At 38.2% G+C, this 18,006-nt stretch overlaps 1 protein-coding gene across 9 annotated transcripts in view; it reads right to left on the bottom strand.

Annotated features, from left to right (window-relative positions):
- Window positions 1–18,006, bottom strand: part of FSTL5 (follistatin like 5) — a 564,833-nt gene that overhangs the window by 510,316 nt on the left and 36,511 nt on the right. For 8 of the 9 annotated variants that reach the window (XM_073341501.2, XM_073341502.1, XM_073341509.1 and 5 more), the window contains one exon: window positions 7,614–7,752. The exons of the other annotated variant lie outside the window; for it this stretch is intronic. In XM_073341501.2, the coding sequence (XP_073197602.1) occupies window positions 7,614–7,736 (123 nt within the window). In that variant the 5' untranslated portion in view covers window positions 7,737–7,752. The remainder of the gene's footprint in view (window positions 1–7,613; window positions 7,753–18,006) is intronic. 9 annotated transcript variants of the gene reach the window in all.

Genomic DNA, 18,006 nt, shown 5'->3' on the forward strand with positions numbered 1-18,006 from the left:
AAGTCACTTGGGGCAGAATGCCCAGGACACTAGGAGTATGGCTGGGTCAGCATCTGTGCACCCAGGCACTCAGCCTGTGACCCAGGTTTTGAGAAGCAACTGTGTAACTGACCTCCTGGAAGGAGCAGTCACACAGCTGACTTCTCAGGGACAGAGAAACGGGTGATGGAGGGTACCCCAAGCCAGGTCCCAGTTTTTCAGGATGCTGTTTCTGGTAAGTTTTTAGAAAGTAACTCTGTCGCTTTACATCAAGATGCAGCTCTAACACTTGTGACAGCAGAAGAGTTGAGATCAGGAAATTGCCAGGTGGTAGTTTGTAAGAACACAAATGACCCAACTGACAAAAGGGGGTGTTTTCCCGCAGGCTAGTGAGAGACAGTTATGGGAAAACTGCTGGGAAGAGAAAAGGAGTACTTGTGGCACCTTAGAGAAGAGGTGCATGTGATCAAAGGGTAAACACACCTAGCCCACAGATCACAGATCACAGCCCTCTAGGGGACAGGGAAGGACTCACTGCTGGGAGGGAGAAACACCAGGTAACCTCAAAAAGGGAACTGGATTTCCTACATATGTACAGTCTTGGGGTTGGGAGACCGTTCCCCAAAGGGTCAGTCAATGTGCAGGATCCCCCTGAACACCTATCTTGCCAGATCCTGAGGCACCAAAATTCCAGAAACATTATTAAATTAAGAGCCCACACAGAGGGGAATACTGGGGGGAAAGAAAAACCAGTGACTGATTACATGGGAGAGAGTTGAAGGACACCCTGGGTAATGAACAAACTAACCTAAAACTACACTATCTGAACAGAGGGTGTGGTATCATAAAGATACAATTTCTAATGATTTCAGATGTGAGACTTCATATTAATAAATGATCTACAACAGCTCATTAGCAATGCAAGACAACTTCCAAATGGAAAGGCCCTTACACATTTATTCAGTGTCTTTGCTTATGGAGAACCTGGAGAAACTTGCAAAACAGTAAACCCAAATAACATTCAGACATAGCTTAACATCCCTCTGAATAACCACAGCAAAATATTCTTTGGAGTTTGATCTAAAAAGACAACCTGGAGTAAATTTTTTAGAAATGCTCGCTCATCACTGACTTTACTAAATGCTTCTGTTGATGCCAACGGATATTTTACCGTTGACTTGGAGTGGCAACAGTTAGGCCAGTGCTGAGTTCTTTTAAAAATTCTACCCATAATCTCCTCCAGATTCTAGAACTTCTTATTCATCTTTCTGAAGTATTACACCAATGAAATCCCCCTTATACCTAAACCCACTCTTTGACCTGATTTTCTGTTTTTGTGACCACAGTGAAAGATAGGACAAGGATTTTGTTCATTTTCTTTTTCTTTTCTTGCATGGCATAATTTTGACAATGTTCTTTTGAAGAAAACCAGTGATGATAAACCACTTAAGCAAGACCAAACAACTAATAGTACTGCACAATTAAAATATAAATACAGATCACTGTTCTAAAACTAATGGAAAATCTTATTAAAGGAAATGTACTCTTTAAAGAAGCCCCATTTTGGACAACAGAGATATGATACTGAGCAGTAATTAAAATTCTGTGATCAAATATAATAGGCTATTGTTGAGCCAAAGTGACATAATCACAAGAACATTTTCTTGATAACTGGAAATTTCCCAGTTGTCCAATGGTCCATTAGTTTAAGTTTAATTCATACAGTCAAACATTTGAATTTAATTGACATGATATTATGGTAATGTCTGAACTATTGTCAATTTACATGCACAGAGTTGACAAGTTACAGATAATTGAATTTTATTCCCTTAGAAAATTTCCAGAAGGCAGGATGAGACATACTGCTTAGATGCCAGCTGGTCATTTTGTATAATGGGTACTAAAAATACCATAAATGAAACTTTTAATAGTTTCAATTAATAACTGATAAAATTCGACTTCTTCTCATAAAATCATTTTCTTGTATGGACCCTTCACATTTTGTGATCTTTTTACTGAAATACTATAAAGTGAATTGATTAGCTCAAATGGGGAAGAAATTTCTGGTAATTCCTAATGATAAAATGAAATCTATCAAAATAACATTAAACATTTTTTCTATTAACATATAACTATATGTAATGGTATTGTCATGAGAAATTGCAAATGGGGAAATGGTAGTTCCAATGGCATTGGATCCAAATATTCATTAACTACCAGTGTGATCACCCACACCCCTAGACTGCACTGGGGTTGGCCAGGACCATTGCAGCCCAGGCCCAGAACTGAGGTATCTAAGTACTCAGACTTATATTGCCACATCTTTCTGTGTAAAGTTAGCCAAAAATGAAAGATTAGATATTGAAAGCTTGTTTGCAAGACTGTCAATGTCAAGTGATGCAAAAGACAGCACCGCTGTCTCCTTGAGAAAGTCTTGTACATATAGTCTCAGGGAAGGGTTAACAGTCTTTGTCAATGATGAGACTAGTTGTTCCCTGCTGGCCTGCATCAATCATAAAGAACTAAGTTCTCTACAGTCTCAGCATAATTTTTTTTGTATAATCTGTATGGTCCAATCAGTCTGAAGCATCTGTTGTCAAACATCTTTCATCATATTTCATCTATTGCTGGTATGTGTAAACCCAGATGATCTGTGAAAATGAAGCCAGAGAACAGAAACTACCCTTTTGATGGCTGAAAATAAAAAAAATAAAATAAACAGATAAAAGAGATAAAGAAAAAAATCTTTTAAGAGGATACAGACTCTTGTGGCCTTCTGAAAGAGCTCTGATTCCCTTGACCAGTAAGGGCAGACCATCAACACAAGTCCCTCACCCCAACAAAGTAAATCTGTCCCAACCTCAAAACTGAGGAAGGCAATGACCAGACCATGACAAATTCAAAAGTGCCTACCACCTAACCTACAATCCCAATCCAGAAACTAAATTAAGAGTGTGGCAAATTCTGTGAAATGAGACAGTTATTACCTGTTATAGTTCAATGGTCATTTTGTTAGCTAAGAAATCTTGAGCTGATTCAAAAGATGTCATGAGATGGCTGTTAAAGGCACAAAGCATTAGCAGCCACAGAGGTTTCAATGCCACTGTGGTGAGGAAACCCATAAACGCATGCAGGGACTTCCTGTCTAGCAAGTGACTGGTACAGCAGAACCAGTCCCAATTTAACTCCACCTCATGACTCCCACGCAAGATAGATACATTGTATTCTATCCAGTTATGGTGTAGGGCACCTCTTGAATTGCAGATTGGATACAAAAAGCACAGCCATATCACCTCCTCATTAATTCCTCCTTAATTCAAGCTGAGCTGAACTCCTGGCCAGAATCAACTGTATCGAAAGCAGTCCAGCAGTATCACCCAACAAGCTTTCAGTAATGCAATGCAAACCATTTGCATGAAATTATGGACATCTGAAACTTTATTAACCATTGAACATGCACTTAGCATCACGAACCTAAAACCGGCATCTTTGTTTAGCAACATCACACTGAGAGTTAATGACAAGCAATACCAGTTGGATTAATATTAAACCTCTCAATTCTGGTTTACACTGTAGACATGATTTCTTTTTGCCTTGTCTTCCTCTGTCTGCTACAACAGAAATCAAAGAACCCAAGAACTCACCATTGATCTCTCCCCCAGGCCTCTCTAACCCTGGTTAGGGTAGCATTGCAAGAGAGAAAGAGAAACAGTTTGGAACCAAGTGGTGTGTTTGTTTTCTTGTAAGATAGAGAGGTTCTCTGGGGCAGGAGGAAAAGGCAAATGGAAGAAGGGCTGTGGGAAGTCATATGATGTTTCTAGGAAAGCTGACAGTAACCCACTTCCAAATTATAATGTCTTCACGGTGAGAAAAACACTGGTGATTTAGGTCCTGTTCCACTGTTTTCACAGTACAATAGGATTTACATGGGGAAGCTAGAGGTTGGTAAGTATAAGATGTGTATATTTGTTTTCCTGGGTGATGTGGTTTCAGTTGGCTAATTTGCATCGTATTTCTAGAGAATTCATACACTGAGCATTAGTTAGTGATATCTGAAGAACTTGTTGATTTAATTTATAATAGACTTTACTAAGACTATTAAATCAGTGGATTAGGGAATCTTCTCTCTTTTTTATTATCTTTAGTAAGGATGTTGCTGCCTTCAGTGGCAACTATAGCTTTCCCTGGTAACATTCTTGGCAGCTATTTTGTGTTTGTGTGTGTAACATTGTGACATTTTAATAGTCAATGATCTCCCTTCAGAACTAAATTCCATCCATGGAAACCCACTAATTTCAGGATTTGGTCATGAATACTGTAAATTATATATATACCATATAATATGGTCTAAATTAACCTCAAAGTTGCCTGAGTTTTCCTATACCTACTTGCAACTCTGTGAAAAAAAAAATCTGCACAAAAGTGGTATATAACCCATTTTTAAATATAAATGCACAAAACCTTTGTGAATATCTAAACTTGCTAACTACAGAAACAGTGTAAACAGTAACTACCTCCTCAAGCTGATAAGTTAATCATTTCAAGTTAACTAAGAAGAAATGGGATACTTGTGTTTTCACCTGACAGTTGAAACTACTCTGACTGTACTGTAATCATTGGTTAAGCTTCCCAGCACTGCAGCAACAGTGAATCATCATTTGTTTTCACTTTATGTAGCCATAAACCATTCAGAAATGTTACTTACTCAATAGCAAGCAACACCTTGCTGTACTTGTGATCATCTTTTACCCGCAATAAGCAATCTTGCATAATTGAATTTATTTATTTAAACATTTGAAATATACAATGCTTGTTGGAAGCAGAAAAGGCTCAGATTCTCAGAGTACATACCCGATATAAAATATTATTTGTTAAATACTTTGAATGTATGTCTGTGCCAGAATTGATTCCAAAAAAAGCTGACTTTAGGACATGTTTTTTTATCTTTTTGTTTTACTCTAATATTGAAAGCTAGATCATTTTATCATCTAGAAACATTTTCCAGAAAATAATCAACACAGAGATTTTGTTGGTTAGAGGTCAGAACTCATTTTAGTTCTCAGTTTTATCTACTTCACTTTTATCACTCACTTTTTTTCTCTTTTTAAAACTTTAATTTTATCTTTTTCAAAGAAATAAAAATACAAGGTATGCTAACAGAATGTGCCATCACTTCTGCAGTAAAACATAACATTCCAGTCCCCCTACTTCTTAACAGTTATTTTCAAGGACAGTGGACATGATTCTGAACTAGTGTAACTCAGGAATTACTCCACTAGAGTAAATCAGAAGTTAAAAATTCCCATCATTAAAGTTGGTCAGGAAATTTTTTGACAAGTAGGTTTTTTTCCCCTGGAAAATGCCAATTTGTCAAAATCAAAACGTTTAATGGGAATGTATCAATTTTAATGAGACTTTGGTTAGAAAATTTCCCCAAGTCTGGGATAGAATTGTGGTCAATACCAGAGAGAGAAAGAAATAGAATGACACCCCAGAATAGCCAACAGCCTGGTGGCTAGGGCATTCACTTGAAATGTGGAAGATTCAGAATGAAGTCTCTGATCTAAATCAGGAAGATTCTTCCATATCACAGTGGGTAACCTAAAAGGTTATTCTGGGTGTTTATCGAAAAACTTTGAAAAGTCTTGGTTTCATACCAGTGTGGAATGGGAAAATTTTTGAGATCTTGTAAATTTTCATGGGACAGGAAAACCATTTCCTGACCAGCTCTATCCAGCATTGATTGCACTCTGTAAGCAGGAGCCATTACCAACCTGCAGTATAAAAAACTCCACACACTTTAAGGTCCAACCTCACCTAATTCTGGGGGTTTAGCTTTACAGCAATAAAGTAACAAACACCAGCTCACACTTTCTACCAGGTTTGACTGTTCAGAGGATTTTTCCCCCTTAGGAATGTTCAGTCCACAGTCTACATCTTTCTTTTCCCCGAGAGAGAATCCCACTTCCTTTATAGACAGATGGTGATGACAAGTCATGTCAGTGAGTCAACAGGACTCATTTAAACCTTTCCCAAAAGTACCAACATTCACTAGACGGAGGGTGTTTCAGGAAAACACTGCCAGTCTGGTACATTCTCACAACTAATTGCAAACAAAAATTTATTAGTATAATATCAGAGGCCTTTTTAATAGAATTGACTAATTAAAATAAAGCAATGATGGTTTAGAGATGAGAGACAAAAAATAATCTTCTATTTTTTATCTATGTTAATCTCCACAAACTATGTTTGTAATCTGTATCATATTCTGTTTTCAAACATAAAACAGCTATCTAAGAATTACTCCACCAACAACACTACGAACAGACTAATGTTAACTTAACTAGAGGTAACTAGAGACCACGTAAATCTAAAAAATATATTCTTAGTTGTTTTTTTATCTCCTGCTTCTGTCTCTATCTCTGCTTTCATCTCCATTCTTCCTCTTTTTTTCTTTTCCACCGAAACTGTCTGTATTTCCAGTGTTGTTTTCATGGTCACCCTTCCTGTCTGTCTGTTTTAATTTCCTCCTAGTTTCAGTCTATTATTTTCTCATTTTTCTTTCTTCTCCTTGCTACTATAGAGTATGCTTCTCTGAAATTGCATAAATGGAACTGAATTAACAGGTAAAGTCTAAGACCCTGATCCTGCCAAGTAGTCCACTTACCAGTTTAAAATGAAGCACATATATGAGTGTTTGCAGGACTGGGCCTCACGTACTCAAGACATTCTTAGCACGTGCTGATATTGGAATAATAATCCACAGAGGATTCATACTATAACATTTCTTTGTAATTTTACTAAAATATAGTGTTTACATATTTTATGTTCCATCTGTAAGAAATATACTGTACTTACACAAAAATGTACATTCATGGGCAAATCCTTCAATATTTACTTAGGCAAAATTTCCACTGGTTTCAATGGTGAGTTTCACCTGAATATAGACCGAGTGAGAACTTCAGGATTTGGGCTCATCTTTACAAACTTACAAATAGCAGGAAATAGTTTTGATATTTTGTAAAGTACATGAAGAAATTTAACTAAAACACCTTGAAATGTTAATACCAACCCACTTAGCTGGTTTCAAAATACTTAGATATTTAATACAGATAATGGCCCTGATTCTCCAACTGAAGTGCACCTTGCACAAGCCCAGAAGTAGGGGGCAAAGGTGGTTTTAAGTCACAGTTGTGGCCCCATGCTTGTCCAGGTGCTGCTTCTGTCTTTGGCATAAGTTAAAGCAATTTAAAGGCTGTTTTAGTCTATGCCAACTGCAGGCAACCCCCAGGGCCCATTATAGCAGTCAAGTATACCTTTCTATGGCCACTCACCTACATTGGCAGCCCAGTGAGGAGCAGTTTAGGAGATGCTATGATGATTCTATACCACTAGAGAATCACTGTATGCAAGGGGAGTTATCTGGTGGCTATGGAAACTGGATTTAAGGCTGTTTTGATCCCTGGAAAGTTGCAAAGCATCTCCATTATACTGATTAATTAGAGCAATATTCTGAAGATTTTATTATTGGAAAGAGTTTCTTCCTAAACGGTTACTCTGATAAAATAAAAGTTTATTGAGTAAATTATTCCTTATTTGTGGAAAAGCAAAGAATGCTAGAAAATAATCAGTACCTTGTGGCGTAATCTTACTAGAGGCTGATAGGGCTTAAAGTCATATCCTTCCTTGGCTGGCCACCCTTCTGCTCCCAACAAAATGCATCCAAGAAATAAAACAGCTGACCACCACATAAACATCCTTACTGGTTTCCTCCTGTCAAAATAAAAAAATAGTAAAAGATTAATGACAGACCATTAAAATAATTTTGCCACAAATAATCTAATAAAAACTAAAAATATTTAAATTCCATTTGTAGACTAGAATAGATGCTATTAAAATTATCTAGCATAAGCTGTCTGATAGCCCAAAAATAATGATGGGCTGGTGTTTAGGAATCAAAAAATGACTAGGTTGTATTGGACTAAATATTTCTAATCAGCATTCAGCACCTATACCATAGTTTGACTGTGGAGGAAAAAAATATGTAAAGGACAGTACATAAAAGAAAAGCATTGAAGAAAACAAAAATATTTTTTTAAACTGAAGAGCAGAAAAGAAGGAAAACACCAGTGACATGGCCCAGTGTTTTTTGTTTATAAGCATATTCTCCAGCATTTCACTGTCTATGTATGATGCCATCTCCCATATATATTCACTATTCTAGTTATCGTACAGGATTTGCAAACATAAACTATATGCAATGCATTGTACATGTGAACACATACCCTATTATGTCCCAATATTCGGGAGAACTTCTTAAATCAAGGTACTGGGGTCACACATTTTATGAGCTTCATTAATGATGTCTGCACTCTATGTGTATTTATATTCCAGTGACTAAAATCCCGAAGTCCTGGTCCAATATGTGATGGAATGCGTAAAAAATGCGTTGGATTCTTTGGGAGAAAACTCTTCTTTGATTGTTTCAAAACCCCCAGCTGAGCTGTGGCTGAGCTCAGTTAGCATAGCTTAGGAAGGTTGTGAGGGAACAAAGATTCTAAAACCTGTCAGGGACTACTCTGATTATTGGCATAAAGTAGACCAGCCCCAGGAGCTGTTATAAAACTGTGATTATCTGCAATGACAGCCAAGCGTAGATAAACTCATAGAATCATAGGACTGGAAGGGATCTCGAGAGGTCATCTAATCCGGGCCCTGGACTGAACGTAGCACAGTCCCACCATACACCTTCCATTACCCAACACAACATGTCCCTTAGCGCTGTACGCGTTGTGTTACAAGACTATTATTCCATCAGCAGTAGGACACCAGAAGAATTCTCTAGTCTGGTATTCACTAATGGCTAATTCTGCTGACTTTGTAGCCCAGCAGAGGTGGCATAATGAAGAAGCCATAATGAAACCCAGAAGTAGGGCCTCAATCAGGAACCTGGATAGTCTATCCTCAAGACATCACTCACAGGAGGATTAGGGATTAGGAAGGTTTTATATGTTTGTTTAATGATTTGTTTAGTGAATTTCCTTACAACTTTTCCTTTTATATGTGTGTATCCCCTAAAGTATGAGACAGGGAAAATATAACTTTAAATATATAAAATAAATATCCTGTGAATTGGTACTTCTCTAGCCATCACCCAGAATTAAAGGAGGTATTGTTTGTACCTTTGTTTTGTTTTACTATATTCTAGGTGCTGTATCTATAAGCATACATTGGGAAACTTGATCTTCGTTATGCTGGTTTATATCCTGTTAACATCAGAATTTAACATATTCCCCTCACCCCCCGCTATTCAGCCCAGACCCACCCACGGAAATCCATGAGCCTAAGGTGAGATATATGTCAGAAAAACAACAAAATAACTTGACTTTTCAACAGTTGATGTTTTCAACAGTTGTTTTGTTCGCATATGCAGTGCTGTTACTTTGTGTACGTTTGTGGAGTGAGAAAGAGTTTTTTGGAACACACTCAAGGTGTGTGGATGAAGGATGATCCTGTGATTATGACAGGGGCTCAAGAGACTCTGATTCAGTTTGAGGTTCTGCTGCAGAATTGCTGTATGAACATGGGCAAGGCACTTCATCTCTTTGTGCCTCAGTTCCCCATTGGTAAAATTAAGATAATACTTCCTTTCTTATTTCCTTTGTGTGTCTTGTCTAGAGGACCCTTAGCAAATTTGGATGGAATATAGCAAATAGTTTTGGCAATAAGAACTGAAAACAAACAAACAAAACAAAAACAAACCATTTCAATTTGAAACAAACAGCAAAATAGTGATCCAAGATGACATTTCATTTAGAAAATGATATTTCAAGTCAACATTCCAAATGTTTTCTGTGACTCAAACACATTTTTTTTCTGTCTTTCAATTTTGTGAGGGGAAAAAAAGCAGTTTCATTATTAAAAAAAAACCTCCTCCTCTCCTTTCCCTCCCCCAACCCCACCAGATTTCCTGTTTGGCCACTGAGCTGAAATATCAATTATTTGCTCAGCTCTGGTCTTCTCTCCTCCTACTGTAAAATCTTTGGGGCAAGGACTCTTTCTTACTATATGTTTATACAGAATCTAGCACAATGGGACCAGGATCTTGGCCTGACATTGTAGTACAATAATAAATAATAATGACTACTTCCATTCACCTAAGTTTGGTGGGGATGATGAAGGAGAAAAGATAAAGGTAGAGTGAGGGGAAGGGCGAGTAAATCCAACAGTTTATGGATTCACCAACCATTGCATACACCCCTCAGAGAATGGAGGAGCAGGAATAGTAGGAGTCATTGTGGGTTCAAAAGTTTAACAGTCCATAACCTTTGTTGGGGAGACAGATTTAAGCAATTTCAGCCTTTGAGGAACTCTCCTTTGCCAAGCCTAATTACCTGGGCTTGGTACAGGCGCAAGGTAAACCTCTATTACCAGTGACCTATAAAAGATATATCATGCAGTATGCACATTTATGATACTATAGAAATTATTATAAAGCATACAGCATGATCTGCTGAAAAGGTTGGAAAGCCCACTGGTAAAACCATAGAGTTCAAAAGTATTCCACATAACTCAGAAAACTGCAGCTTCCATTCTGGGCTATTTCTGCAATTGAAACAGAGTATCTTGCTTTGTGTTTAGAAAGCACTCAACATTTTGAGAACTGCTGCCATCTAAATACTGAATGCTAATTACCTCAAAAGGGTTGATCCAAGATCAAAGTTTCTAAAGATTTAAAATAGCCTCTCAATCCTGAGCCTCTTTAGAATCAAATCCAAAAAGGCAATTGAAATTTAGTAAGGTGGATTTCATGAGTCACAACATGATCTTCCAGGATTCATACTTAATACAATTGTATTAAAGCTAGTGGTATTTAGTTAACGTATTTCACCTTTAGAAATAATTTTAAAAGGTCGAGATTTCTTTTTAACTTTATATTCAGCCATTTTGAATTGTAAATAACATTTTATATTGTGAACACCACAGAGGACACTTTGAAAGACAGTTAAGAACACAGGGATAATTTATTTCACAATATTTTGAAGTAGCATCTCTAACTTCAGGTGCTGAAACACCTCAATAGCTATTCTTATTTGCATAGATGGTCAATTTGCATAAATGGTCAATTTGTTGACAGCTCAGTGGGAATGCTGAAAATCATGTGATAAACCCAATGTAACTTTTTATGATACACTGAAACTTGAAAGAGATAAATTTTAAATCCAGATCTTCTCTGTTCAAAGCCCAGTTATTGGACATTGCTTTGGATTATGCAGGAATCAAAAAGGGACAGAATCCTCTTGTTTAGATCCAGAGCATCCTTTGTTGCTGCTGCAATCTCCTATTCTGGGTGCAGGGGATGTTGGCTGATGGAACACATCAGTTACTCAATTTCAGGCTGTTCATACCCATGTACAGGCAGGCCAAGTTTGCTCTTTACACATACAAATCAGACTATTAAATTTAAAAATAATTATAAATACATGGGATGGTGATATCAATATGCTAAATTTCATACATCATGCACCTTTGACGGCCTTACCTGCACTCTACCCATTACTCCATTACCCTGGACTCTTTCTAACATTCCAAATCTCTGAGCAGCTCCAAAGTCTTTATTTTTTTAAATCAACATAGCACATAAATGTTTGCTTCAGGCCCTCAACCCAATATGGAATTTCCCTACCAAAATTGCACTGTTCTGGAGGTGCTGGACATACATTATTCAGTCCCAGGCAAGTGACAGGTTTACGGTCTGATTTATTAGGATTAAAATAGGAAATGTATGTTAGTGAAAAGGGGAGAATCCAAGCTAATGCACTGGCTTCTAGCTCTGGCAGGTCCTTAGATATCAGACTTTAAAATTATGACACACAAAAGAGGCTGCCAGGAACTACTGAAAAGTCATAGAAAGTTCATGTCACAGTTGCTTCTGAGGAAAGGTGAAGTCTTTTCTTAAAACAAATTGTTAACATTCTCTGCTAGTTCAGATCTCCTCACTTTCTGCTGACACCTAGAGAAGCAGAAATACAGCTGGGAAGGTAATTTATATAAGCTTTCCAGAAAATTCTATTTAGGTACTTACATATGTTCAACCTGTATTATCTGAGCACCTCACATACACAAGACCAACCTTATCCCTTAACATTATATTCTATAAAGGGCAAGAGAAAATCAATACATCTGTTATTGAAATTGGTGCATTTTTCCTTTTAGGGTTCTTGTATCTTCCATTGGTACTGGGAGCCCATATCATATACTATATTTTATAAATAAAAGTCTTCTGGCTATTCAGCTTCTATAGAGGAGTCCGTAGAGTTTGTAAGTGTCTATGGACGCTCCATACATTCTTCTATAAGATACTATAAAATCATCCATTGAGATACCAAAATTACACCTGCTTGCAAACTCTTCTGCATTATAAATACCTTCCCTCTATCAGACGTATCAGTCCTACATTAATGATTGTTTCTTCCAAAGCAAATCCTAACCTAACCTTTGCAAAATGGCATAGGAACAGGGATTGTTTCACTGCACAAAGGGTGGGACAGAATTTGTTTGCCATGATGATAGTGCTACTCCTCTCCCCTGTGAAGTTAAGCTTCACTGATCTCTGGCTTCTTATACAAGGGAGATGAGTGAGGAGCAGATCAGGCTGGAGAGACTACTGCATCTGCTGAGGGGCACTCGTAATGGTTTCTTCTCCCCTTCACCACATGAACGCCCAGCTAACTGGCATGGACAGTGGGGGAAAGCATTTGTGCAGCAGATACTTTTATCATTTAGGTGGATTGCTATTTGTCATCTGGAATGTACTGGAATCCCCTGCTCCTCCACCTACACATGCATAACTCCCAATGATATTAATGATGGTATATAGGGAGAGAAAAATCAAACTACTTAAAAACAAGGAAAGTTTAATTACAAGGAACTTAGTAAGGACCAGATAAGATCTATCCAGGAAGGACCTATAAGAATCACACTTACAGTCTTATACAAAATGTCTGAGAGTCTCCTGTTTATATTTCTTATAGGACCATGAATTTCAGAGATATGCTATATACTGAAACTAGCATCTCCACAGACAACACAGTAAAAAGATGGGGGCTGAGATCTATGCAAGTCTCTCTCAGATTGATCTCTCTATGCAAGATGACTTACTATTTACTTTTTCCCTTAGCATCTTGCAGCTAGTATCCCTCTGCTGCCAATTTGTAGATTTTTGGTAAGAACAAAAAGATACACGAGTAATTACACAGAGGCAGAAGAGTGCCCTAGGAGTCCAAGAACATGACTGTGATTAGAATGTTAAAGTCTGGACTATAATTTACTTTTTACTCATTTTATGGGAACTCAGCTGAACTGAAAATGTGAACAAGTTGAGGAACAGTGGTTATCCTACATACTTATGTCCACACTCCTGGAACTACTGCTACTCCTCTATGCTTGTGTCATAAATATAAAGGGAAGGGTAAACCCCTTTAAAATCCCTCCTGGCCAGGGGAAAGCTCCTCTCATCTGTAAAGGGGTAAGAAGCTAAAGGTAACCTCGCTGGCACCTGACCAAAATGACCAATGAGGAGACAAGATACTTTCAAAAGCTGGGAGGAGGGAGAGAAACAAAGGGTCTGTGTGTCTGTCTATATGCTGGTTTCTGCTGGGGATAGACCAGGAATGGAGTCTTAGAACTTTTAGTAAGTAATCTAGCTAGGTATGTGTTAGATTATGATTTCTTTAAATGGCTGAGAAAAGAATTGTGCTGAATAGAATAACTATCTCTGTCTGTGTATCTTTTTTGTAACTTAAGGTTTTGCCTAGAGGGGTTCTCTATGTTTTTGAATCTAATTACCCTGTAAGATATCTACCATCCTGATTTTACAGGGGGGGATTTCTTCATTTCTATTTACTTCTATTTTTATTAAAAGTCTTCTTGTAAGAAACTGAATGCTTTTTCATTGTTCTCAGATCCAAGGGGTTGGGTCTGTGGTCACCTATGCAAATTGGTGAGGCTTTTTATCCAACATTTCCCAGGAAAGGGGGGGTGCAAGTGTTGGGAGGATTGTTCATTGTTCTTAAGATCCAAGGGTCTGGGTCTGTAGTCACCAAGGCAAATTGGTGAGGCTTTTTACCAAACCTTGTCCAGGAAGTGGGGTGCAAGGTTTTGGGAAGTATTTTGGGGGGAAGGATGCATCCAAACAGCTCTTCCCCAGTAACCAGTATTAGTTTGGTGGTGGTAGCGGCCAGTCCAAGGACAACGGGTGGAATATTTTGTACCTTGGGGAAGTTTTCACTTAAGCTGGTAAAGATAAGCTTAGGAGGTTTTTCATGCAGGTCCCCACATCTGTACCCTAGAGTTCAGAGTGGGGGAGGAACCTTGACAGCTCAGAAAAGAGCTGTCCTGAATAGAATGACTATCCCTGTTTGTGTGTCTTTTTTGTAACTTAAGGTTTTGCCTAGAGGGATTCTCTATGTTTTGAATCTAATTACCCTGTATCTACCATCCTGATTTTACAGAGGTGATTTCTTTACTTCTATTAAAAGTCTTCTTGTAAGAAAACTGAATGCTTTTTCATTGTTCTAAGATCCAAGGGTTTGGGTCTGTGGTCACCTATGTAAATTGGTGAGGATTTTTACCAAACCTTCCCCAGGAAGTGGGGTGCAAGGATTGGGAGGATTTTGGGTGGAAAGATGTGTCCAAACTACATTTCCCAGTAAACCCAGTTAAGTTTGGTGGTGGCAGTGGAAATTCCAAGGGCAAAGGGTAAAATTAATTTGTATCTTGGGGAAGTTTTAACCTAAGCTGGTAAAAGTAAGCTTAGGAGGTTTTCATGCAGGTCCCCACATCTGTACCCTAGAGTTCAGAGTGGGGAAGGAACCTTGACAGCTTGTGACTATATTATACAACATACAACTGCAGTCCTTCAACTCACCTGAAAGCAAGGCTATTTTCTCTAGAGGTGTTGACCACCATGATTTGCAGGGAGCTCAAGTCCTCCCTCTACTCCAGGCTCCAGTCCTGGGACCATATGTAGTGAAACAGCTGCTTTCCCCAGTGTTCAAGCTGTTCCTCTTTATAAGTGCTACTTACTATTTCTGCCTGTTTCTGTCTTTATTTATGGCATTTGCCAAGCCCGACCCAGCTTTCATTCTCTCTTAGCACAGACCCCCACACCTGTCTCAGTTCAAAACCTAGCTCCCTGGAGAGTTCCCACCAGCAAGCCACTACTATTGCTCCTTCCAGGTTTCCCACCATGTAATCCTCCCTAGTCCTCTTCCTCCTGAGGGTAAAGTTGCCCCTTATATACTACATCATTCCTTGTTTCAGCAGTCCATGATTCCAGTCTGCAGTGATGTGACCAGTTTGGAGTCTACAGCTTCAAAAATTCCTGGCCTTCACAGGGCTGATGCCCTTTAACAGATGTTCTGGCCCATGCCTGCTGTTAAAGGGCCAGTATGCTCTATTAAAGAGGGATGCTTTTGCATAAGTAAACTGATGCACAAAGTCTCTGACTCTGTATGTTCTGTAACTAAAACACTCTGGTGGTAATTCAAAGTCAGATATAGATGCTACTAATACCAGGCTAACACAGAGGAAAACCAAATATTGCCAGCAGATCTTTGGCACTGAAGAGTTGAAATGGCCCTGCAGTATGGAATATTGGCATATATTTCATTGGAATTTTGGAATTCAGGTATACACAAAGAATGGTATTTTTCTTTTATTGTCTCCAGTAACAATGATTCAGAAAAAAAATATGTAGAAACAAGGAAATTTGACTTCTAATGTTGGGGTAAAGCTTATTTGTATCTAGTATATTGGTGAAAATGTTTGAAAGTAGTTATTTGTTAACCTCTAGATGACACTGACCTTGAAGTTAACAGTTATACATGCTAAAACTAGACAAGGACTGGCCTGTCTCCCAAGATTTGTGAGAGTGTTGGGTCATCCTTCAGGATAGGTTGTAGATCCTTGATAATGCGTTGGAGGGGTTTTAGTTGGGGGCTGAAAGTGACGGCTAGTGGCGTTCTGTTATTTTCTTTGTTAGGCCTGTCCTGTAGTAGGTCCCCTTCCTCAGACGTTCTTGTTAAACCCTGGATTTTTTGCTGGAAATGGCCCACCTTGATTATCACACACATTGTAAGGAGAGTGATCACTTTAGATAAGCTATTACCAACAGGAGAGTGGGTTTGTTGGGGAGGGTGGGTAGAAAACCTGGATTTGTGCTGGAAATGGCCCACCTTGTACAATATTATACACGTTGTAAGGAGAGTGATCACTTTAGGTAAGCTATTACCAGCAGGAGAGTGGGGTGAGGGAGAGAGAACCTTTTGTAGTGATAAACAACCATTTTTTCATGATTTGTGTGTATAAAAACAAACATCTTCTGTATTTTCCACAGTATGCATCCGATGAAGTGAGCTGTAGCTCACGAAAGCTTATGGTCAAATAAATTGGTTAGTCTCTAAGGTGCCACAAAGTACTCCTTTTCTTTTTGCGAATACAGACTAACACGGCTGTTATTCTGAAACCTGACATTGTACAATGTAAATGTAGGCTACAGAATAGTAATTTCACATAAGACAGAGAAGAGAGTGACATTCCACCACTCTTCCATCTAAACTGCATAAATTGTGGCCACGTGTGGTGTGAAAGAATAGACCCCTTACAATTTTAAAAATTATCTGACCTTGAAGGGTTTTTTCTTTGTTCTGGTTCAAAAGAAGAGAAAATTATTACACGTTCAGTCTTCTGACTTCATTGCCTCTTAACTTGATGAGCACTTAAAATATAAATTAAAAAAGAAATGCAGCTTTTAGGACAGGCTCTGCCTAAAATCCCAGAGGTATGATGTCTGCATTTCTTATTTGCGGCTCATTTAACTTTTGTCAAAGTCAGACAAAATTTCTCTTGAACTTATTGCATAATGTGATTGATACAATGATCATTTCTACCTTAAAAAGTCATTGCAAGGGGTACTACTCTTCCTTAAATCAATGAATACTTTTTATTACATCTTCATTATAAGAGTAACATGATTTACATATTAATACTATTCAATTTTGAGGACTAAACAAGGAGGGAAACTTACCATATTATATAAGAGGAGACACTAAAACTTCATCCACAATTCATACTGTACCCTTACTTTACCAAAAATTCTAATATGTATAAGGAAAAAAATGTTTTCAGGAAATAAACTTTCTCAATAAAAGTAGGGTTTTTTTGCACCCAGCAAGTACACAAATCATGCATCCTTTGCATTTTACTTCCATCACTGCAAAGGGAGATGATATTTGGAACAGTGCGGAAAGAGGGCTTGACTTTAATTTTTTTAATCTCCGGAACATAAAAACTGAGTGCCCACTAAGATTGACTCCGTTTGACAGTCAAAGGTGTTAGAAATGTCATAAGCATCAGTCATGCAGAGTGATTGAGTTGGGACAGAACAGGGATATACTTATGCTAGAGTGTAAGGGGATAGTTGGAAACTCATAAGAGAAACCCATCCTATGCCCCAGAATAAGTCAATTGACTAATATCTTTTTCCGTATATCTGTCATTTGTTGTTTTAATAGTAATTGAAATCATAAGGTATGCTTTTAGTCCAAATAAAGGTATGAATTAATAAATCTGAGTGTATCAGCCCCGAGTGTGTTGTGTTCCTCACCTAACAAAGGGCAACTAGGGCATCTGCCTCACTGTATCCCCCCAAGGGCAACATGGTCTTTATGGTCCCATTGTTATGAAGACTAGGGTCTGGATTTGCTGGCTGGAGCTCTAACCAGACAAGACAGAGGAGATGTTGGCCTTGAGGGAACAACCAGAGAATTTGGCAAGGGCTATAATACTGGCCTATGCTCCCTACTGAATTGTTGGTTGCTTCTCTTCACCATTGCTTAGGGCTAGATTATGCCAGTGAAGCACAGCATATAGGAAGGGGTGGTTCAGAGCCAATGAATAAATCATTTGCTCATATTGTGAAAGTAGTTTGATCAGATTGTCAGATATTCAGTCCTGTGTAACCTT

This window comes from Lepidochelys kempii, chromosome 4, assembly GCF_965140285.1.
Source record: "Lepidochelys kempii isolate rLepKem1 chromosome 4, rLepKem1.hap1, whole genome shotgun sequence".
NCBI lineage: Eukaryota > Metazoa > Chordata > Testudines > Cheloniidae > Lepidochelys > Lepidochelys kempii.